The sequence below is a fragment of the Miniopterus schreibersii genome (assembly GCF_964146895.1).
Source record: "Miniopterus schreibersii genome assembly, chromosome: 10".
Taxonomy (NCBI): Eukaryota; Metazoa; Chordata; class Mammalia; order Chiroptera; family Miniopteridae; genus Miniopterus; species Miniopterus schreibersii.
The window spans coordinates 65,069,340-65,092,699 of NC_138110.1; the positions used below are offsets into that span (position 1 = coordinate 65,069,340).

At 41.3% G+C, this 23,360-nt stretch overlaps 1 protein-coding gene across 2 annotated transcripts; it reads left to right on the forward strand.

Annotated features, from left to right (window-relative positions):
* The first annotated feature begins 2,648 nt into the window (after window positions 1-2,648).
* On the forward strand, window positions 2,649-21,164 carry PANK2 (pantothenate kinase 2). 2 transcript variants are annotated; one of them, XM_081148358.1, is made up of 7 exons: window positions 2,649-3,501; window positions 9,931-10,283; window positions 13,098-13,351; window positions 14,390-14,566; window positions 17,492-17,615; window positions 19,018-19,143; window positions 21,030-21,164. In XM_081148358.1, exons 1-7 carry the CDS (start codon window positions 3,231-3,233, stop codon window positions 21,078-21,080), a joined length of 1,356 nt encoding a protein of 451 aa, XP_081004484.1. In that variant the 5' UTR covers window positions 2,649-3,230; the 3' UTR covers window positions 21,081-21,164. The 2 variants fall into 2 exon arrangements, with proteins under 2 accessions (XP_081004484.1, XP_081004485.1); XM_081148359.1 differs by lacking the exon at window positions 19,018-19,143 and having other exon boundaries at window positions 3,127-3,501.
* The last annotated feature ends 2,196 nt before the right edge of the window (window positions 21,165-23,360 follow it).

The window sequence follows — 23,360 nt, forward strand, 5'->3', positions numbered from 1 at the left end:
TAATAGCTTAAACCAACACATTTAATATCTCAGTTTCTGTGGGTTAAGATTTCTGGCTCAGGGTGTCTCACAAGGCTGCTGTCAAAGTGTTGGTGGGGCTGCAGTCATCCCAAGGCTTGACTGGGGAAGGATGTGCTTCTAAGCTCACTCACATGGTTGCTGACTGTTCTTCACTGAATGTTGTTCTGCAGGCCTCACTGCCTTGTTGGCTGTTGGCCAGAGGCCGCCCTCAGTTCCTCACCACATGGGCTTCTCCACAGGGCAGCATACAACATGGCAGCTTGTTTTGTTAGAGCAAGCAAGAGAAAGAACTAGAGAGAGTTCATGAGAGCAAAACATAAGTCAGTCTTTTGTAACTTAACCTTGAAAGTGACACCTCGTAATTTTTTTTTAATCCTCAGCTGAGGACATTTTTTTCATTGCTTTTCAAAGTGGAAGGGAGAGAGAGAGAGGGAAAGAGAAACATCAATGTGAGAGACACGTCGACTGGTTGCCTCCTGCATATGCCCTGACCAGGGCCGGGGCTGGAGCCTGCAACCAAGGTATGTGCCCTGGACTGGAATCGAACCTGAGACCCTTCATTCCTTCTGCTGACACTCTAACCACTGAGCCAACCAGGTAGGGCAACATCTCATAATTTTTGTAAATTGCACTCAAGGGGCGATTTACAGGAAGTGGGAATAATTGGGAGCATCATTTTAGAAGTTTTCTACCATGGAAAGAAATTTGGCTCTGTCCTGTAAAATGACATACGTATTTATTCTTTGACCCAGCAATCCCATTTCTAAAAATCTAAGCCAAAGATACATTGACAAAAATAAAAAATGATGTACAAACAAGGCCAACCATTATGGCACATTGTAAATAGCCAAAGACTGGAAATTAGCCAGGTGTCCATCAGCAGACCACTGTCTTAATAAACCATGGAATCTCCAAATTGGAGCGCTATGCAGTTGTAAATAGGAATTAGAAATACCTATGTACTGCTACGAAGTGAACTCCATGATGTTCTGTTAAATTAAAAAAAGTGAAAAAAATATAGCATATAATCTTTAAGAAAGAATGAATACATAAAGCTTTGAGTTGAGGCTTGGCATCCTGTGTGACTCTATTGGGAAAGGACTCTTGGAAGCTTGGGTCTGGTTTCCTCTGGACTTCACCCCATGCAGCTCTCCCTTTGCCAATTTTGCTTTGTATCCTTTCCCTGTAATAACTCTTAGCCATGAGTACTACTAAAACCAAAAATAAGAGTTGAGATGGGAATCTCTTGTCTATTTTTATGGAAGGGTAGACCAAGAACTAATTTTAAAAATGGTTACCACAGAGAGAGGGAGGAAGGAAACAGAGTTTAAGGACTGAAGCAACACTTCTCTGGATATATCTTGTTTTGTTAACTTTGGAGCCATGTTACTATTTTACATAATTATGTAACAAAATTCCATAAAAATACTTCCTTAAACACTGAATCAAATGGAAAAAACTGTGTGCCCCTGGGTAGGTTGCCTCATCATCCAAATGTTGCTGGGCAGAATAAGTGAGATGTAAAGGCACTCTGTAAACTGTAAAAAAAGTTACATACACATATTTTAAGTGTTGTTTTGATGCTGAGGTTCATCTTGGCAACATCAGATGATTCTTTGATTCCTCAGGATGATCTATGGGAGCTCACAGATTTGGACAGAAGCTTCCTCCCTCACATTCAGGAGCACCTTTTTTTGTGTGTGTAGTGGTGGGGGGAAAGGAGGCAGAAAGATAGGCAATGCTGGGCACTGAGATTTGGAAGAGCAGTTATAGCTGTTCTTGGTTCCTGTAGGATCCATCCGGGGTAGCTTCCTGCAGGAACTGGAATTTCCAGAGTTAGGAAATTGGGGTTCCAGAGTTCTTCCTATAGTGAGGGGAGGAAGTGTGCAGTGAGCATAGTAGTTCGACTCAACAAGCAAGAGAAAAGCTCATCTTCCTTGTTCAGCCTGCTACTAGCAGTCATTACAGGAAAGGTGAAGAAAATAAGGGCCATCACCCAAGGATATTTACAGTTTCCCAGGGGAGGTACTTATGAAATAATTAGCAAGCAAGATAAGTCCTGTTAAATTTGACAGTGAGTGCTTTTAAGGTACAGAGGGGAGGTGGGATAACAGGCTTGGGTAACCTCTGGGAAAAGCAGTGCTTGGAAGGGCCTTTGGTAGGTGTCAGGTCAGGATCTCAGGGCTGGAGGTGACCATGTTCTCACCCTAAAAGAGAAGGCAGTAAGATGTTTTTTTTTTTTTTTTTAAAAAAAGCAAGATGTTAAAAAAAAAAAAAAAAAAAAAAAGCACCCCCTCGCCCCCCAGGCTCCAAGGAGGCGACCAAATCTTTCTACGTCCCCTAGTGCACTACACAGAAAGGGGAACCAGACTCCTGCAAAAAGCCAACCCTACTTCCCTGTTCCCACACTCCCTCCTTCACCGCAGGAAGGTGGCGAAGGATTTATAACCCACCTCCTTCTTCCAGTTGTCATAGAGACCAACCCCAGTCCTATCATTCCTTCGGGTACCCGGAACATTTCTCCAACGCAGGCGGAGTGAAGGGGGCTTTGCCCAAACATGCCAGGGGCGGTGCTGGGGGAGAGGGTGGTAGTAAAAAATAGCGCAGAGGGGCTGACGTCCTGGACCGCATCGGAGGAACCAGGAGGAGGGACAAAGGCTAAAGTCAGCTGCACTTCGAGCCTTTCCGTCTGCCAACAGACGCTGCGAGGGCCCTGCCTGGCTGGAGGGCGCTGGGAAAGGAAGGGACGGAGCAGCGCGGAGCGGCTCGGGGGAGCGCGGCGGCATCCTGGGAGAATTCTAGGGTCCTGGGGCGCCGACCAGTCCACCCGGGCGGGCGGGTGCGTAGGGAAGAGAGAGTAAGGGCCGCTCCACCCACGCGACCACACGGCGGCGCCGCCATCACTCGCCAGTCAGCCACACTGCCTTTCCCTCCTCGGCCGGTCCCTGATCCACCCTCCCCCAACCCTTCCCTTCTGAGAGCCTCTCATTGGACGCAGGTGCAGTCAATCCATCTCGCGTCAGGGAGCCGATTGGACAGGAGGCCTTCGGGCCTCCCCCAGGCTGCTGGGATTGGCTTGCTGCGCGTTGGCGCAACGGAAGAGGCGGCCGGCCGAGGGTGCGCCTCTGTTCCGGCTGGACTGTGCCGAGGAGGCAACGAGAAGTCCGGCGCTGGGGGGCTGGCTTGGGCGGCAGCAGTGGCTGCTGCGAATGGGAGCGGGCCGGCTGGGCGCGCCCATGGAGCGTCACGGCAGGGCCGCCGCCACCTCCGCCTCGTCGACCTGGGAGCCGGCGCCGGAGGAGCCAGATGGGCGGTGGCAGGAGTCGCTGCGGCTCCGGGCGAACAGCGCGTCGGCGCCCTCGGTCGGGGCCTCGGCTTCGGCCTCGGCGGAGGGAGCTAGGCGGGACCGACCTGGATCCTACAGCGGCCCTACCTCGGTCTCCCGCCAGCGCGTGGAAAACCTGAGGAAGAAGCGGCCGCGTAAGTGCCCGGCGGGGCGCCCTCGCGGCTCGCCCTGCCCCCTTCGGCCCGGCCGCCGTTTTTCCCGCGCGCTCGCGCGGGGACAGTGCCCCCCGCACTGTGGTCCCAGGTTGGTGCGTGGGCAGATGGCGGGTTGAAGGCCAGGGGTCCCACAAACGCCGGGGCTTCGGGATTCGGCCCTCGCGCGCGGTGGTCGGAGTGGAGGGCTCTTTCCCAGGACCCTTTCTCCCTCTTAGAGCCTTGGGCATTCTTTGCCCGGGAGTCACGTGACTTTATGCTGGAGAAGGCTTCTTTTGACTTACTTCCACTGCCTCCCCTCCCCCCAAATCCTTTGAATCCTCAATGTCTGTGTTCTGTGGGTTTTCAAAGAGCTGCTCTCTAAGACGTTAAGTCTTTTTTGTCTGGAAATTTCGGGCTTACTGGAAAATGCTTAATTGACCCCTGAGTTGCTGCAAGACTAAAACTGGATTCCGTGTGCACTAAGCTTGACTGTTTTCTTCCCGTGAGAATTCGGGTCATCTCTCACCTAGTTATCGCCTCTATTTTCTTTACATCTATTTTGCCGATATTCACGGTTCAGGCCTGGAGCATTCTGGGCGTTAAGGCTTTCTGTTTTGAGGGGAAACGAATCTCGCCTTGGGAGTTGTACACGCTCTTCCTAGAGAATCGTTTTCTCCATTTTATTATTAGTTTTTTTTTCTGTGTTCAGATCTAGTGCAAATATTTTCTCCTCATTATAGGTCTTCAATTCAAGCCTTCTGTTTAGCGCTGTTGGTGCTGTTGAAAGTATCCACTGTCCTGGTACTCTAATATGAGCCTTACAATTTAGCAGCATTTTACATATGGTTAGACTTTTTTTTTCTTGCTGCTGTAGCCAAATTCGTATTTCAGGAAATCAGCTTGCTTTAAATACAGATTATGAGAGTGAAATTGGCAGGATGTGCGTTTGGTTTTTATTGTACCTTGGTCCAACCACCCAGTTGCTTCACTTTTAACATACATGATTTTGATGATTAAATGTAGCCATATTTTGCTATGAAAAGTTTGGGGCGTTTTCAGTTATTTTGTCTTTTCCTGTCCTCTTGAAAGAGATTTGGAAAACCTCTGCTCTCAACCTATACCATTTTTAGAGCCAATTACCTGGTTTATGTTTTATTTGAGAAGCACCTGATTTTTAAGCAGTGCAAAACATTTGTTCCTTCATGGTTTTGTACTATATCATTGGATATGGATGCAAATTCCAGAGATTCAGCAAATAAGAATTCACAGCCGTATAGCCAGCTGTTTGTGACCATTGGCGACAAGGATTCTAAATAAGTTTGTATTGTATTTTGAGTGTTGTATTTTGAGTGTTGCATGGGTCAGACACTCTAAAAACTTTTACTTTTAATTAAAAATTTTTTAGGCACTCTTCTTAATAACTTCTTAATAGCTCATTAGCCCTCACAACTCTGAGGTAGATGGTAGTATTCTGTTCTACAAATGAGAAAACGGGGGCCCATTTACCCAGTGTCAAATGGCTAGTGAACAGAACTGTCAACTCAGGAATTTTAGCTTCATAGCATCTTCTCCTAACCACTGTGATTTACAGATTGTTCATGTTCTCGTAGCTGTTTCTTTATTACTTTAAGAGCAAGCATAATCATGATTTTTTTGTGTTCAAGGTTTTCTTACTCGAGGTGAAAATTTTTAGGTACTTCCAAATTTTGAGCATAAAAATGACCTGGGGAGTTAAAAATGCAGATTCCCTGGGTTCAGTTCTCTTTTTTAATCCTCACCTGAGCCGACTGTATGTATTGATCTGTTCCATTTTATATGGGGGACTTGCACGTCCTCACATTTAGGTATCCATGGTGTCCTGGAACCACTCCCCCTTAGATACTGTGGGACAAGTTTTTGGGGAGTCAAGTTGTATGTTTTTTTTTGTTGTTAATCCTCATCTGAGGATATTCTTTCATTGATGTTTAGAGAGAGGGAGGGGGAGAGATAGGTAGAGATAGAGAGAAACATTGATGTGAGAGGGACACATCGATTGATTGCCTCCGGCACATTCCCAGAGTGGGGCCGGAAATTGAACCCGCAATTCTTTGATGCACAGGCCGACCCTCTAACTGCTGGGCCACACCGGCCAGGGCCAGCACTGTCACTTTTTTAAGAGTGAGAAGACTTTTTGTTTCTTCTAGGTACCAAGGATGGGTAGATTTTGTATGATTCTTGCCAGGTTGGATTAGTCTGTCAGTGGGAATGGAATTTCTGTTGGTATAAAAAAAATCAGGACTCTCCCAGGGATTGAGGTAGAATGACTTCTGAGGAGTCAACCACAGTGTTCTCTTTAGAATTGCATTGACAAAATTGTTAGATTAATTTGGGGAGAATTGAAATTTAATAATGTTTAATTATCCTTACTGGAAGAGGATACATCTTCGCATTGCTATGTCTTTCTAAATATTTGACTTTTGCTGTGCATGACATTCTTATGTCATTTTCTGGTGGTTTTACTGATTATAGGCCAAAAGCTATTGGTATTTGTGTTTTTTGTATCAAATACTAAAAATTTTATTCCGTTGGTTTATTTTCTTAATTTTTATTTTTTGGAATATATTGAGAAATCTTGGTTTTTCTCCTTCAATTTACTAATGCAAGGAAGCCTCATTAATTGGAATTTCTAATGTGAAAACCATCCTTGCATTCCTGAGAAGAATCCCTGTTGGTCACGGTATGATGTATTACTCCTACTGCACAACTTGATTCTATTGTTTAATAATTTTATGTTTTCGCATTTGTGTTATATGATACTTTTCTAGTTTTGATGAGGAATGACTTGGGAATCTTTCTAGATTTTTTTGTGTCCTAGAAGCTCCTCAAGGTTTTCCTGGAAACCATTAGGGCCTGGTGCTGTTTTGCTGTTTTTGTTTCAAAAACTTCAGTGCTTTTGATTTCTGTGTTTTCTACCTTATTTTGAGCCACATTTTGTAGTCTTATTTTTTCTAGCTAATCCCGTTTTAGTTTACATTTTAAACTTACTGTTCTACAGTTTTATATAAGCTTACTTGTATAATCTGTTATGTACTCTTTCATCTTTGTTTTTTTTTTGAAGGAAAAGCTATATCTTTTTTCTCTCTTGGATATACTTACCACAAAGTTGTCTGTTTTGATGGCTTTTTCAAAGCTTGATTTTTATTGATCAGTCATGAACAAAACCACTGATTTTTCTCTACTTATTTGAAGGTCACGTGTTCATTTTTCTGCTTCTGGATGGTTTAATACATTTAAACCATCATTTCTTTATTGTTTAGAATTAATGAGAGTCCATATCCTTTCCCTAAAAAGACAGAACTGCTGCTTGCTTTCACTTCCCTCTCTTTCTCTTCCCTCTTCCACTTCTTGTGTTGAAATCATGTAAATATTTTAGTTCCAGATCACTTATTTTTTCAAAAGTTAGCATGTATTGCTGCTTTTGCTTATCATTGTACCGTATTATAGCTCATAAGCTTATTATTATTATTTTTTAAGTATATCTTTACTGATTTCAGAGAGAGGAAGGGACAGGGGGAGAGAGATAGAAACATCAATGATGAGAGAGTCCTTGATCAGCTGCCTTCTGCATGCCCCCTACCGGGGATTGAGCCCACAACCCAGGCATGTGCCCTGATGGGGAATGGAACCTTGATCTCCTGGATCATAGGTTGATGCTCAACTGCTGAGCCATGCCAGCCAGGCTCTTAGATGCTTTTAAAATTATATTGGGGTGCATTTGTCTTTTTTTTTTTTTAATATATCTTTATTGATTTCAGAGAGAGGAAGGGAGAGGGAGAGAGAGAGATAGAAACATCAATGATGAGAGAGTCATTGATCGGCTGCAGCCCGCAACCCGGGCATGTGCCCTGATTGGGAATCGAACCCTGATCGCCTGGATCCTAGGTTGATGCTTAACCACTGAGCCACACCTGGCCGGGTGCATTTGTCTTTTGCATTGCTACTTGAAAGCTGATTTGTCTGGATATGAGTTTCAAAATCTTTATCACTTTGAAGCTATTGATCCATTGTCTTGTAGCATCTGTATTGCTGATGAAGTCTAATTTTACCTTAACTGATTATGTATCTTCGTAGGAATTCACTTTTTTCCTTTGGAAGTTTTTAGGATTTCCTGAAATTTCTGTATGATGTGTCCAAGTCTTCCCTTTCTCCACTAGTTGATTCTGTTTAACACTTAGTGGATCTTTCAACCTGATGATTAATGTCCTTCCTCCCCTATCTCCCCCAGAAGATTTCTAGAACTCATATAAAATAGTGTTAGACTCTGGTTCTATATTTTGTGTATCTATCCTTCATACTCAAGAGGCACTTTGGGAAGATTTCTTATTTAGATTTTTTTTTCTGTGCCTATTTTGTTGCTGAATGTACTTGTTAAGCTTTAGTTTGGAAATCAGTTTTTCTCCTTTTTTTGGTAAACGTCTTTATGCTTTCAATAAAGTAAATTGCATTCATTATAAGTGTATAGTTCCATACATTTTGACAGATAATGTACACCCATGAAGCCCCTCACCCCCTCAACAGTCATGATTTGGATTACATAGAAAGTTTTCTCCTGCCCTTGTTTAGTCTGTCCCTCCCTCTCTTCCCCAGCCCATGATCCGCTTTCTATCAGATGCAGAAATGATTAGTTTGCATTTTCTAGAGTTTCACATAAATGGAATCTCATAGTATGTAGCCATTTGTATAAGTGTTTTTTCACTTATCCTGTTTTTTAAAAATTGATTTGTTGTTCCACTTATTTATGCAGTTATTGGTTGATTCTTGTATGTGCCCTGACTGTTGACCCTGCCACCTTGGCATATTGGGGTGATGCTCTAACCAACTGAATTATCTGGCCAGGGCCTCAGTCATTTAATTTCTCATTTTTTAATGGTAGTTTATTCATTTTTTATGGATGAAATCTCATTTTACCTCTGAGATATTTATGATTCTTATGTTTGTCCCTGCAACTCTTTCTTCACATGGTTAGCTTCTTGTTTTTGTGGTGTTGATTTCCCTTTTTGGTGATTCTGGTTTGTAAAGTGATCATCACTGGTTTGAGGATTGCTGTTTTCCTGTCAGAGGATGCAGTGTCTATATACTGCCAGTCTGTCAGATTGGATCAGGGGAGAGATGGGGCATATGGCCAGAATTGGACAACACCTGTTTCTTCTGGATAATAGCAACTTGGGTGCTGTTGTGAATCTTGGGCTCAAGTGCCTGTGCTCATTGAAGACTTTGCCTCTATTGGCTGGAAGAAAAGGGGAGGTGGGGAGTGGTTCTCAGTAGAGGGAAGTGGCTGGACTGTCCAGTTGTACCACATTTCCCTACTAGATCACTCATGACTGCACCAGAGCTCCTGTTTCCTCATGGCAGTCTCCCCGTCTGTAGCTTGGATGGAACACTCCATTGCTACTCCCACCTTTGTAGCTGCTCCCAATTATAGCATTTCTCTTTTAAGGTTTCTGGACAGTTAATGCCTTTATCAACCTAGTTCTGCTGATAGTATCACTTCTTATTTCCAGAATTATTTTAGAAAATAATATATCAATAAGTCTGTATCTTTAGTTATTTTTGGGATTTAAAGTGGGAGGGGAAGGCATATATATCTGCAGTCCATCTTGATCGAATCTCCTGAAGCATTTTTTTTTAAGCAAGATTGTTTTTGGTAATAGATATGAACTTCGAAATATCTGTTTCGTTGAAGTCCATTGAAATCCCTTTTTAAGGACTTTAGGTTTTGAGAGAAGTTGAACCCTGGAGCTTATATGTTACACAGGGTTCGGAGTTTTCCTCTACCCCTAGTTTGAGTACTAAACCAAAGCTCTGAAAACTTCCAACATTTTTTCTCTAAGCCAAGGGGAAGGATGGAGATTTTTATTCTCAGTCTTTTTTTTTTTCTTTTTTCAGAGTTGAGGTTCATGGATAGTCATTTCGTTGCTTTTTAATATTTCATAGTTCAGTTTGGGCTTGTCTGTATAAGAGGGTTAGGTTGGCTCAATATTCTGACATTTTTCTTTCTGATTTTTTTTTTTTAATATATCTTTATTGATTTCAGAGAGAGGAAAGGAGAGGGAGAGAGAGAGATAGAAACATCAATGATGAGAGTGTCATTGATTGAGCCCACAACCTGGGCATGTGCCCTGACCGGGAATTGAACCCTGATCGCCTGGATCCTAGGTGGACACTCAACTGCTGAGCCACACCCGGCCGGGCTCTTTCTGATTTTTGAAATGAAATGAAATGAAAAAAAGGATATGCTTCCAAATTAGACAACCATGTTTCTTTTTCCCAAATCTTTTTGTTTATATAGTCCTAGGAAACCTCAGGATATGAAATAAGTTTCTGATCTAGTAAGTATAAATTTAGTTTTCATGAAAAAGCTGTTCTGACTCTCTTTTCTTCCCCATTTAGTTTTTCCATGGTTTGGCTTGGATATTGGTGGAACCCTAGTCAAGCTGGTTTATTTTGAACCCAAAGACATCACTGCTGAAGAAGAAGAGGAAGAAGTGGAAAGTCTTAAAAGCATTCGGAAGTACCTGACCTCCAATGTGGCTTATGGGTCCACAGGTATTCGGGATGTACACCTGGAGCTGAAGGACCTGACTCTGTGTGGACGCAAAGGCAATCTGCACTTTATACGCTTTCCCACTCATGACATGCCTGCTTTTATTCAAATGGGCAGAGATAAAAACTTCTCGAGTCTCCACACTGTCTTTTGTGCCACTGGAGGTGGAGCGTACAAATTTGAGCAGGATTTTCTCACAGTATGCATTTTTTTAGCTTATATACAATTTATGGTAATCTGATTGTTAAAAATAATACCATAGCAAGTGGTGTAATCATTTCCATCTCTAATGGAACTTGAATATTCTTGAGTCAAATTAAGATTAAATATAAATTAGTGATAGGAGTTAGCCATGTAGAGATTGTTGTATAGTTTATTTTTTGCACAGTTCAGATGAAATGAGAGTCAGAACCATTTCAGTATGAAAAAATAGTGAAGCTGTGTTAAGCAGAGTAAGTGGACTACCTATGAGGAACAACAACATTAAATCTGGAACAGTGAGATTGAAAAAGAATTAAAAAAAATTAATGTCATAAAATTGTTGCCAATGTACCTATAGTTTTCTTGTCCCCAAAATTGTTTCTTGGCAAGTTTACTTCTAAAACAAACAAACAAGGAAGATACAAATAAGAACAAAAAAAATTAAAAAACTAAGGAACTCCGGTTCAGAGCGGTGGTTTTGAGGCCTCAAAACCAGTGGGAGATGGTTGACAGCAGAACCTCCTCTCCCCAAATGCTTTCTGATGTGTTCTGTGCAGCACACTTGTTAACAGGAGTCTCTAGATCATGTCTGGACACTAGGGGGATTTCGAGTGGGCACTTGATTTTGTTTTCCTTCAGTATAAAATGACTTACCTAAGAAATGAAAATGCTGGCACTTGAGATTCAAGCGTCAGGAAGTCAGTGTTTAAATTGGTCTTGGCAGCGAGGGCTTGAGCAGATGAAATAAGGACAGCGATGAACAGTTCAAGGGCTTGGGTTCAGTCAGAGGAATAACTTAATATGTATGTTTTTTCCTTTTAGTCATCATCTTAGGATATGCTTTATTTTATTATTTATTTTAAAAAGTATATCTTGATTTCAGAGAGAGGAAGGGAGAGGGGGAGAGAGAGAAACATCAATGAGAGTCATTGATAAGCTGTCTCCTGCACGCCCCCTGCTGGGGATCGAGCCTGCAATTTGGGGATGTACCCTAACTGGAAACGGAACCGTGATCTCCTGGGTTATAGGTCGATGCTCAATTGCTGAGCCATGCTGGCTGGGCGATTTTATTTTATTTTTTAAGAAAATACGTTTTTTTTGATTTTACAGAGGAAGGGTGCGGGGGAGGGGAGGGGAGGGCATCTATTGGTTGCCTCCCAAAAGCTCCCTGACCAGGGATCAACCCATAACCTAGGTATGTGCCCTCACTGGGAGTCTAACCCTCAACCTTTCCGGTATACAGGATGATGCTCCAACTAACTGAGCCACCCAGCCAGGGCATAACTTAATATTCTTAATTAGGGATTAATTAAGGATTAAGTTACCTATTAACTTCTATCTCCACTGTGGATCAGAATAAATTGCATGTAAATGTAAAACAAATGGGAGTTGACTTAGAGGGGGGAGAATTTGCAGGGCTGACCTTGGTTGTCAACTGAAATAGGTGTGTTAGGGGTTGAGGCATCTTTACATTTGTCACATATATTGAGTATATGTGCTTGCAAACATTCAGATGGGTTAGAAGTTCATAGAGTAAAATTTGGAAAGTTGTGGGGTTTTTTAATCCTTACCCGAGGATATTTTTTTCATTGCTTTTTCAGAAAGAGGGGAAGGGAGGGGGAGAGAGAGAAACATCGATGTGAGAGAGACTTATCGATTGGTTGCCTCCTGCATGCACCCCTGACGGGCTGGGGATTGAGCTTGCAACTGAGGTACGTGCCCTTGGCCACAATCGAACCAGGACCCTTTAGTCCTCAGACGGACGATCTAACCACTGAGCCAAACCTGCTAGGGCTGTGGAAGTTTCTTAATACCCTCTCCAGTGTCACCACTTTTAAAAGTTTATGTGTCTTTTTTTTTTTTTTTAAATATGTTTTTATAGATTTCACAGAGATGAAGGGAGAGGGAGAGAGAAACATCAATGAGAGAGAAACTTAGATCAGCTGCCTCCTGTATACCCGCCACTGGGGATCGAGCCCACAACCCCGAGCATGTGCCCTGACTGGGAATTGAACCATGACCTCCTGGTTCACAGGACGATGCACACAAGCCGGGAAAAAGTTTATGTATCTTTTTTAATTTTTCTATGCATGACTGTGTGTGACAGACATATAAACATGGTTTTAAAAATAGGCAAATTGGATCATTATAAAATATTTCTCAACTTGCTTTTTTGACTAATAACATCTTGGATTTCTTCCCACTTCAATTCTTTATTGAATGAAGATCTTTTTCATTCTTAATTTCTGTACAGTATTCCATAATATAAATAGTAATTGAATCATTTATTATTTAGATGAAGTTGCATTGATAATAATGTTTTAAATTCTGATTCTGGCTCTGGTTGTGTGGCTAAGTAGTGGAGCGTTGGCCTGTGGACTAAAGGGTCACGGGCTTAGTTCCGGGTCACAGGTTTAGTTCCTGGTCAAGGGCACGTGCCTGGGTTGCAGGTTTGACCCCCGGCCCCTTCTAATTAGAGTTTTTGGCGCCTGCTCTCTGATAGGACTATGACCTTGGCTGTGCGTCTGCTTCATGCCTGTGAGCAGACATCTTGTTTTTTGCTTGAGTGTTGGCACATTTCTCCAGCTGCTGCAGTGGTTTGTAGGTAGAGTGTATTTGGGTCTGTGGGAGCAGGAGTCTGTCTTAACAGTCCATCCCTGTTGTCTCCAGATTTGTTCTGTAAAGCATGTATAAATAATACACACCCTTGAGTGTTTTTATGGTTTGTTTAATGTAGGTGGGATGTTTTATTAAATGGAGTTTTTATTTCTGTTTGGCTTGTTAAGTCTGAAAACATTTTATTTCATTACAGATAGGTGATCTTCAGCTTTGCAAACTTGATGAACTAGATTGCTTAATAAAAGGAATTTTATACATTGACTCAGTTGGATTCAATGGACGGTCACAGTGCTATTACTTTGAAAACCCTGCTGATTCTGAAAAATGTCAGAAGTTACCGTTTGATTTGAAAAATCCATACCCTCTGCTTCTGGTGAACATTGGCTCTGGGGTTAGCATCTTAGCAGTATATTCCAAAGATAATTACAAGCGGGTCACTGGTACCAGGTAGGTATTTTATATTCTTGATATCATATGGGTTAACACTGAGTTTTTAGGAGTTGCATATAAGTTCACCTTTAAGAATCTGTTTAAAATTATGTGAAAGATAAAACTTTTTCTGGGATTATGCAAACGTTTCTCTTTGAAAATTCTGATTTCCCGACCTACTTTCTTTTAATCTGTATTGCAACAGGTTTCATTATCATAGTTTCATAAAATATCAGCTGACTAATTAAGCAAGCCCATAGTTGCCCTGCCCTCAGATAGTGTATGGTGTGCATATACCATAACGTAACCAAAGCTCAGTGGTGTCTGTAAGAAGGCAACAAGATCTAGCTTTGAAACTGGCCTAGATTTTATACATGTGTATAAACACACATGCGCCTGGGTGCGTGGCTGGAGGAGGATGTAAGGTTTAGAAGTTGAGATATTGAGCAATAAAAAAATGGTTGGGGCAGGGTAGTCTGAAAAGGGAGAATTAGGTTGCAGGTGAGAAAGGAATACACTTTGATGTAAGGATCAGAGATCACTTGAAGAAAACCAAGGAGCTGGGAATTGGGATAAACAAGTTTTTTAACAGGTGTGAGTTAAGGAATGAAGGAGTAATTTCCGGGGGGGAGGGACCGCATTCATGGAAGAGTTCTTGTTGGATAGGGGGCTGATGAGCAGCGGGGTGGCAAGATGCTTGTATGAAGATGACTCAGGGCCTGCACTTGGAGAGAGTGGGGGAGGAGGCACCAGCATGGTCCTAGGTGTGGGTGTGATGGGCTGATTTGTACTTGAGGTTCCTCGAACTCAGCAGTTGCCCAGACTGAACTGGAGACATGGGTGAAGAGGTGGGTGGGCCTTGTATTTTTCCATGTTGCTTGTTGGTGCACATGAATGTATATCTTCAAGGTGTCTATTAAGGACCCGTTTTTATCTTTTCAGACTTGTTTCTTACCGGTAGCATCTGCATGATTGGGTTGAGGCAAGAGTGGATTGATATGTGAATATGATTTTCCTTTTTTAAAAAATGTTACTGTGTTGTTTGTTTTCAATCAGTCTTGGAGGAGGAACTTTTTTTGGTCTCTGCTGTCTGCTTACTGGCTGTACCACTTTTGAAGAAGCTCTTGAAATGGCATCTCGTGGAGATAGCACCAAAGTGGATAAACTAGTACGGGACATTTATGGAGGGGACTATGAGAGGTTTGGACTGCCAGGCTGGGCTGTGGCTTCGAGGTAAGAGGACATGTGTGTTCTATGAAATGCAGAAATAAAATACTAAATATTGAGTTGCCCTGGCTGGTTTGACTCAGTTGGTTGGAGCGTTGTCCTGTGCGGATTCTATTCTTGGTCAGGGCACATACCCAGGTTGCGTGTTCAATCCTTGGTCTGGGTACATGTCCGGGTTTTAGGCTTGATACCCAGTGGGGGATGTGCAGGAGGCAGCCGATCAATGACTCTCATCATTGGTGTTTCTACCTCTATCCCTCTCCTTTTCTGAACTCAGTAAAGACATATTAAAAAAAAAAAAAAAATTGGGTATATCTTTTTTTTAATCTTCTTTTAAACAGCTTTACATACTATAAAATCACCTGTTTATTGTGTCCAACTTTATTGGTTTCTAGTATATTTACAGAATTGTGCAGTTAACAGCGTAATCCAATTTCAACATTTTAAATATATATTTTTGATTTTAGAGAGAGAGAGAGAAGAACATTGATGTGAGAGAGAAACATTGATTGGCTGCCTCCTTCACACCCCTTACTCTAGGGATCAAGCCTGCCCCTGACCGGGAATCAAACCGGCAACCTTTGGGCGCTTGGAATGATGCTCATCCAACTGAGTCATGCTGGCCAGGGCAAATTTCAGTACCTTTTTATCATCCCAGAAAAAAAATCCTGTATTCATTAGCTGTCACTCCGCATTTCTCCACCTCCCAGTCCCTGGTAAACACTAATTTTGTCACTCTAGAGTTGTCTCTTCTGGACACATAAATAGTATCATACAATATGTGACTTTTGTGACTGGTTTCTATTAGTTAGCTTAATGTTTTCAAGGGTCATCCATGTAGCATGAATCAGTATTTTGGTTCTTTTTATTGCTAGATAAGATTCTATTGTGTGGCTAATGTAACATTTTATCTATCAATTGATAAACATTTGGGTTATTTTAGCTTTTTGGTTATGTATAATGCTGCTAGGAACATTCATGTGGACATAATGTTTTGAATTCTCTTGGGTATATATGTAGGACTGGAATTGCTGGATCATGTGGCTGCACCATTTTACAGTCCCACCTGCAATAGATAAGAGTTTAAATTTCTCCACATCCTTATTGTCTGTCTTTTGGTTTAAACTGCCATAATAGGTGTACAGTGATCTCATTGTGGTTTTGATTTGCATTTCCCTAAGGATGACTAAGGATGTTGAACACCTTTTCATGTACTGACTGAATATTTGTCTATCTTTGGAGAAATGTTTGTTCAAGTCTTTTGCTCATTTTGTAGTTGGATTGTTTTTTTACTATTGAGTTGTAAGAATTCTTATATGTTCTAGAAACAAGTACCTTATTAAATGTGTAATTTGCAAATATTTTTCCCCATTCTGTTGTTTTCACTTCCATGATAGTGTCCTTTGCAGCATAGAAGTTTTAAATTTAAATAGATAAGATGAAGTCCATCTTATCTTTCATCGCTTATACTTTTGGTGTTACATATAAGAAATTATCGCCTAACCTAAGAACCTGAAGATTTACTTTTGTATTTTCTTTTTAAGAGTTTTATAGTTTTAACTCTTAGATTTAGGCCTGTGATCTGTTTTGAGTTACTTTTTGTGTGTGGTATGAGGTAGAGGTCCAAATTCATTCTTTTGCGTATGAATATACAGTTTTCCCAGCACTGTTTGTTGAATAGACGATTTTTTCCTCATTGACTTCTTGGCCCCTTTGTTAAAAATAATTGTCCATAAATGTATGGTTTATTTCTGGACTTAGTTCTGTTCCATTGGATGTTTATCATTATGCCAGTACCACATTGCTTTGATTACTTCGGCTTTGTATTAAGTTTTGAAATGGGGAAGTGTGAGTCCTTCAGTTTGTTCTTATTCAAGATTGTTTTGGCTTGTCTGCGTCCCTTGGCTTTCTATATGAATTTTAGGATCAGTTTGCCAGTATCTGCAAAAAAGGACAACTGGGGCTTTGATAGGGATTGTGTTGAATCTATAGATCACTTTTGAAAATATTGTCAGCTTGACAGTATCTAGTCTTTTGATCCAAGAAGATGGCATATCTTTCTACTTAGGTCTTTGCTTTTTTTCACCATTGTTTTGTAGTTTTCAGAGTATAAGTGTTATACTTTTGTTAAATATATCTCTTAAGTATTTTATTCTCTTTGATGCTATTGTAAATTGAATCGTTAATTTTATTTTTGGATTGTTTGGAAATAAAGTTTTTGTGTGTGCACTGGGACACATGGTTTTTAATAATAGAAAAGGCACTCATATACACATGCTTGTTTACTAATTTTAGGCACTTCGCAAATGCTGTAGATTTCATTTTCTATCTTTGTAGTATTTGCTCATTGGTAATCACTTCCTTTTCTGATTGGTTGGGTTTGTTTTCTGGTCGCATTTATTAGTGTAGCAATTCTGCAGGTCAGGTACTTTGAAGTTCTTGATCCTCAGGGAAGTCTGAAACTCTTAAATAGTTTACTTTGGGACTGGCTGTCTACACTTTGTTTTGCTAGGATAAAGCAGTTTACCAGATGTGAATGTGACCCTTCAGCTGAGTGGAAAAGCTGGGCAGTTGGGGAGGAATTGCTAAAAAAGGTGTCTTTTTGGAATTTTCCCTGGTTGCAGAAGGAACAGTGGTTAGTGCTTTATAGTCCATCTGATGAGATCCTAACCGAATATGTGCCTATCTGGTATCAAAGGTTGATATGTTTCAGTGGAAAGCTCATTCAAAATTCTTGAAGGCTCTCTTTGAAGTGGCATTTCTCTTGGAGCAGATGCTCCTTTACTTACTTATTTATTTTTTGTAATGAAAAGTTTGAGAATTTGAACATTGCTCTAAAAGTCACTTTTATCTTAGTAAAGTAACATTCAAGTTCTGTTGGGCTGTGTTTACTTTGGTTTATCAAAGGGATTTCTTTTTTCCCCATCACAGCTTTGGCAACATGATGAGCAAGGAGAAGCGAGAGGCTGTCAGTAAAGAGGACCTTGCCAGAGCAACTTTGATCACCATCACCAACAACATTGGCTCGATAGCAAGAATGTGTGCCCTTAATGAAGTAAGGGGACATGAATTTCTTTCGTTGCTCTGAGGAAAAGACAGAACATCCTAAGTGGGCCCCACCTTGTACACAACATCCATCTTGTCCGAACAGGGCCTAATTGTAGTCATATGTGGTGGAGTTTGTTTCATTGGCGAAGTTAAAACTCTTTACGTGTAGATTAATCTTACTTGACTTTTTCCTTACTGAAAATGAACACTGGTGCTAGAGGAGAAAATAGAGGAAGGCAGGAAGGTAGCCAGTGTGCCAGATGGTGGGGGGCACTCTTGGTTGGTAATGATGGATAGAGTTGCTGAATTGAGACTCCATGCTCATTGTGGAGCTCTAGAGTCCCTGGGAAGGAATCCAGAGGAAGTCATTGAAGCTGGGAGAAGACTGAGCCGGGCCAGCAGTGCCCACCCTGCTCCCCCTCCACTGCAGCAGAGCTGTCTTTGTGCTTTCAGCTTCTTTACAGTGCTGCCTTGTAGCATTCAGGTCAAGCAGCATTGTACAGGGCTATGAAAGAACCAAGAATGGCCTTCCCTGGGGGATCCCGTTGATGCGGCTTTATAGTTTGTCCCTATTTATACATGTGGCTTAAAAAGGAAACCTTAAAAGGTACAAAAGGATTGTTTCATTTTTAATTAAAAGATACTGGATCAGCATCAAGTAATTAAAAATTCTTCATTTGAATGTTAACACTATTTTCTTTATTGCATGTTCCCTTTCCTGTGCTTATTTAAGGTTTTAGTTGGCGTACATATCTTTTTAATTTTTATGTAAATATAAATTTCATGGCTGTATATTTGATTCCTTTTTGTGTAAGTTAGATTTTTTCATCTTAAAGACTCTGACCATATTATGACTCTTGATAGGTATTGCCAAGGTGCTTTCTTTGCACAAGGGCTGCACCAATTTAAATCATCTTGAGTAGTAAATGAATGGGTCAGTTTTACCAAAACTTGACTAATACTGGGGGTGGAATTTCATTTAGTTGTTTTGCTAAATATAGGTTAATTTTTTTTTTTTTAATAACTGGTGAGGTTGAATTCTTTTCTGTGATATGTATTGTATTATTTGCCTGTTGGGTCACTTTCCTTCTTTGAATTGCGTTCTATTCACTTATTTTTTTTTTACTATCTGTATAAAAGTTTAATAGTAGTTATTGTTTGTCATATTTAATACACATTTTTCCTAATCTGTTTTCTCTTGTGGTATTTTCTGGCATGCTTTGAAGTGGGTCCAGAGTTGTTTGGAGATAAAATTAAGTAGCCCTGAATCAATTGGATTAAATATAAATACGTTTTTAAAATCAGAAGTCAATTTGCTGCTAAAAACTATGCACATGGTCTCTGGGGTAGCTTTTACAAGAGAACTGAAATTAAGGTGAAAACTAATTGCCTTCTTTTGATGTGCTCAGAATATTAACCAGGTGGTATTTGTTGGAAATTTCTTGAGAGTTAATACGATCGCCATGCGGCTTTTGGCATATGCTTTGGATTATTGGTCCAAGGGACAGTTGAAAGCACTTTTTTCAGAACATGAGGTAAGCAGACTTATTTCCTACAATATGTCACCTACATAAAGGGCACGCAGTTCACATTCTGTTGGAATTTGAAGTAGAGGTGAAATGGGCTATAGTACTCAAGTATTTTTGTAATTGTATCGGGTTCAACTTTGATTGTAATGTTTAAAAGCTGTTTCTTACCGGATTCAATGCAAGGTAGATTTTTGGTTAATTCTGTTGTGAACTTCAACAGTATTAAAGAAGTCTTGATGAACGTTCAGCCGTATTTCTCAAGCCTTATTCTTTTCTGAGCCATCCGTTATAGTTTTCCCATTGTACTTTATAAATGCACTAACTCTGGGTTCTGCTTTTTTCATTTTTTGATGTCAGTTTTTATGTATTGATATATTCATGTGCTATTTATTTAAGATGTGTGTTCTGAAAACAAATAGATCAGTAAAAAACATTCCAGGACTAGAACCACACTACCATAAAATCTTAATATGTAGACAGACTAGAAATGACACAATGGAAAAGAATCATTGAGTTCAACCTGATAACCTGTTTTGGAAAGTGCCTTTCTGTTTTTTCAGTTTTTTCAGTTTTGGAGGAAAATAGAACCAGAGCTATGGAAGGGACTCTCTTTCCTCTCCTTGGCTGTAGAGCAGTTGAACTATTTCAAGTGTTGTTGGATTTTTGATAGTGTTATTATGAACAGTTTTCAAAATTATATGTGCATATTTATTCTTCACAGTGTTTATATGAATCAACAGAAATCAAAGGATTTAAAGTGCTATAAAGATTGCTCTTTCCTTTAAAATAGCTTTAAGTTTTTCTTTTTAAGTTGCTTAAGTTCATAGTTAACCCAAAGTGCACAAATTCCCCGTATCAAAAAGCTTAAAGTTCAAGACATCTAACTTGTTTATTACTTCTAATGTTATTGTTAGTAAATCAGTACCGAGTTATTGTTCCTTATACCTTTTATATACATCTTGGCTTTTTGCGATCTTTTTGCTTTATATTAGAAGAAGAAGAAATGTTTAATGTTATATTTTAGTGTAACTTTTTTTCTGCTGAATTTCTACCTCTTCTTGAGCCTTTTCCTCGGTAGAACATGGAGATTAATTTCTTTTTATTATTTTTTTAATCCTTGCCCAAGTTTATTGGTTTTAGAGAGGAAGGGAGAGGGAGAGAAAGAAACATTAGTGTGAAGAAACATTGATCAGTCGCCTCCTGAACTCACCCCGACTGGGGATCTAACTTGCAACCTAGGTATGTGCCCTGACTGGGAATCGAACCCACAACCTTTTTGGTGTATAGGATGACGCTCCAACCAGCTGAGCCACCTGGCCAGGGCGGAGGTTAATTTCTTAGGTTAACTTTTTTTTAAACTTCATATCATTAGTTATAATGTGAATCCTTTATGAAATTTTGATTTTATATTGTCATTCTTACTGCCTGCTGACTTAAGTTTCCTCTCTGGTTAGCATTGCTGGTCCATTTGTCTCTGTTTTCTATTTGCACTCAGGCTTCTGACTCTAGTGTTGATATCTGCACATATGGAACTTAGATTATTTTAGGCTCTCTGAAGTCTTGAAATATGTATGAGTTTGAATTGCACAGGTCCATGTATATGTGCTTTTTTACCCCCAGTAAATACAGTGGCCCTCTGTACCCATGGGTTTCACATCCATAGGTTCAACAAACTGTGAATCAAAAACAGTGTTTTAAATTCCCAGCCTCAGTTTCCCAACAGTGGATTCCCAAACATGGATCAAAAATACTGGGCTCAGCAAAATGAGTGCTCAGAAAATGGGAGTGAGGAATTAAGGGCAGTGTTGGCTTTAACACTAGTAATCATATTTATGGTAATTTAAATAATTCTAAGGAAAATTGCTCTTATTTTATGTGTATTTTGTTTTCAGGGTTATTTTGGAGCCGTTGGAGCACTTCTTGAGCTGTTGAAGATCCCCTGATCGTTACCTGGGGAAGGGGGTTCTTGGAACCTTCCACAATGGGATCTGTGAACATTTTTTTTTTAAGAGACTTACTTAATTTTATGATTGTGTATTACCTGAATCAAAGCAAGAAAGGACAAGTGAATTTTTCTAAGTCATCAAGATAAACCCTTAAAAATTCATTCTAAACTGATAACCAGTAAGGAAAGCTATATATGTATATGTGTATGTAGATATAAAGTGGACCATGTCCATTGCAGTGAGGATTGGATATAATACCTCCTGTATATTTTTGAAATTTAGTGTCACTCACTGGAGCCACTTAAGGGGAGAGCTGTTTTGTGTTCAGCTTACTGTGGTTTTGTGTCCTGTTGAACTTGCTAAATGTAAGGCAAGCTACTATGTGTTATAATCTAATCACAGTTTTGTCAGTATGGCTTTGGGGATATCTCCTGTGCATTAACTCTGGTGTGCATTTAACCTTTTTGTGAACATATTGAAAAAAATATTTTAATTCAAGGTTCTGCAAACTTAATTGGGCAGGTTAATTCTGTACCTATAACTTCGACAAGTAAGCAACTTTTAGAAGGACAGTTCAGGTTACTTTACACCATAAACCCTAGGAAGGTCTCTCTGGAAAGACAGGGCTTCTGTGGGCAGAATTACCTTGGGTATTGGGCTGATGAAAGTAAGCAAGCTACTACAAAAAGCATAATCTTGAACACTAAAACCAGACAAAAAGAACAACCCCCCCCGGAAAAGGGAGAGAATCTAGTTACGCTTAGGCTAATAGAAATCAAGGAATTGCAGTGCCCATTAACTCATGGGGAGCGGAGTGGGGTTCTTCCCACCTTTTTCTCCCACTCCTGGTCTTTGCATTTAACAGTCCCCAGGCACAGTCCTGATTTCTCTGGCAGGCTGGCTCAAAAGGCTGCTTGAGAGACAGGTTTCGAGATTTGAGTATTGGTATAGATTGACTTTGGACCTTTTCTTTCTGCTCTGCAGAATAATTTTAAAAAACCTTCCCCTTGGAGATAGAGCAACGTTTGTGTCTTGTCTTTGTGTGTAATTTGGTGTCTGCATCACTGTTGAAGGCAGTGAAGGGTCCGTAGAAAGCAGCTTTTGGACTAGAAGGAAACTCCAAGGCTCCGCAGCCTTCTTGCACCCGGTGGTTTCAGGCAAGGAGACTGGCCTTGGAGGGATCTGGGAGGGAAGGTTCCTAGGGACGGACGGAAGGGTGCAGGGGGTGGGGCTGGGTAGTTGAGGGAGGTGGGGCTCCCGCGCACTCCTTGGTAGACTGGTGTCCTGCGGCGCCTCCCGTCTTGGCCGCATGGGGGCAGCAGAGGCCCGTGCCCGTGGTTTGTGAGGGCATGGCTGTTTCCTGATGGCGGCCTCCTTTGTGCAGCGTCTCTGCATCAGTCGGTTGTGGGTGCTGCTGCCTTGGTGCAGGCCGCAGAACTGGAGGGACGCAAATTGTGGCCCTTGGGTGGCGATCGAGGTCTTCTCTGCTGCTGCCCCTTGCAGCACTCCCTGACCTTTGCCTGAGCCCCGCCCCCCATCTTGTTCTAATTTCTTCCAGTCACGTGCTTGGTGGCCCCACCTTCCCCTCAGCCACCACAGACAGCGCTACCACCCATTCGCTGTTACCACAGTGGTTACTTGTCGAGCCCCTCGTCCCATGCCTTCCTCTACTTGCTAGGGCAGAGGAACAGCTGCCCCTCACCCCCTTCCAGGAAGATAGAGGAGGGGGAGGGCGCTGGAGGGGCTTCTTGTGGACACCCAGGGCCCGCCTCCCAGGTCTCTCTGTTATGGGTCCACTTGTGCTTTAGAGGCTGTGCCAGCGCTTTACATGGGTTGTCTCACGCAGCCTTTGTGATCTCCACAATTCAGAAAAGCAAACTAGTCTGAGGTCCCACAGGCAGGGTCCCCTTCCCTTTCTTGCATTTGCCTCCCACCTCCAAGGACCCACTTGAAGTTCACTCTTGAGAAGCTGCCTTTGTCGGTGGTGTTTGTGTTTTGTTTTTTTAAATTACTGATTTAAGGGAGAGAGTCATTGAGAGGCTGGGGATCGAGCCTGCAACCCAGGCATGTGCCCAGACTGGGAATCGAACCGCAATCTCCTGGATCCTATGGCAATGCTCAACTGCTGAGCCATGCCCAGCCAGGCTTGTTGGTTGTCCTTAGCTCGCTCACCCCATGGAAGGGTTTTTGGTAGGTCCACCAGTGAGTCTCCTCACTAAATCTTATATTTTATGTCCTCACCTTCCTCAGTTGTAACACAGTAGACCTCGTGCCTTC

Excerpts from the sequence above, each read along its gene's own strand:
- PANK2 (XM_081148358.1), top strand. The coding sequence starts at position 3,231 with ATGGGAGCGGGCCGGCTGGGCGCGCCCATGGAGCGTCACGGCAGGGCC. Across the intron at positions 10,284-13,097 it reads TTGAGCAGGATTTTCTCACA|ATAGGTGATCTTCAGCTTTG; the intron begins GTATGCATTTTT and ends ATTTCATTACAG. Across the intron at positions 13,352-14,389 it reads AAGCGGGTCACTGGTACCAG|TCTTGGAGGAGGAACTTTTT; the intron begins GTAGGTATTTTA and ends GTTTTCAATCAG.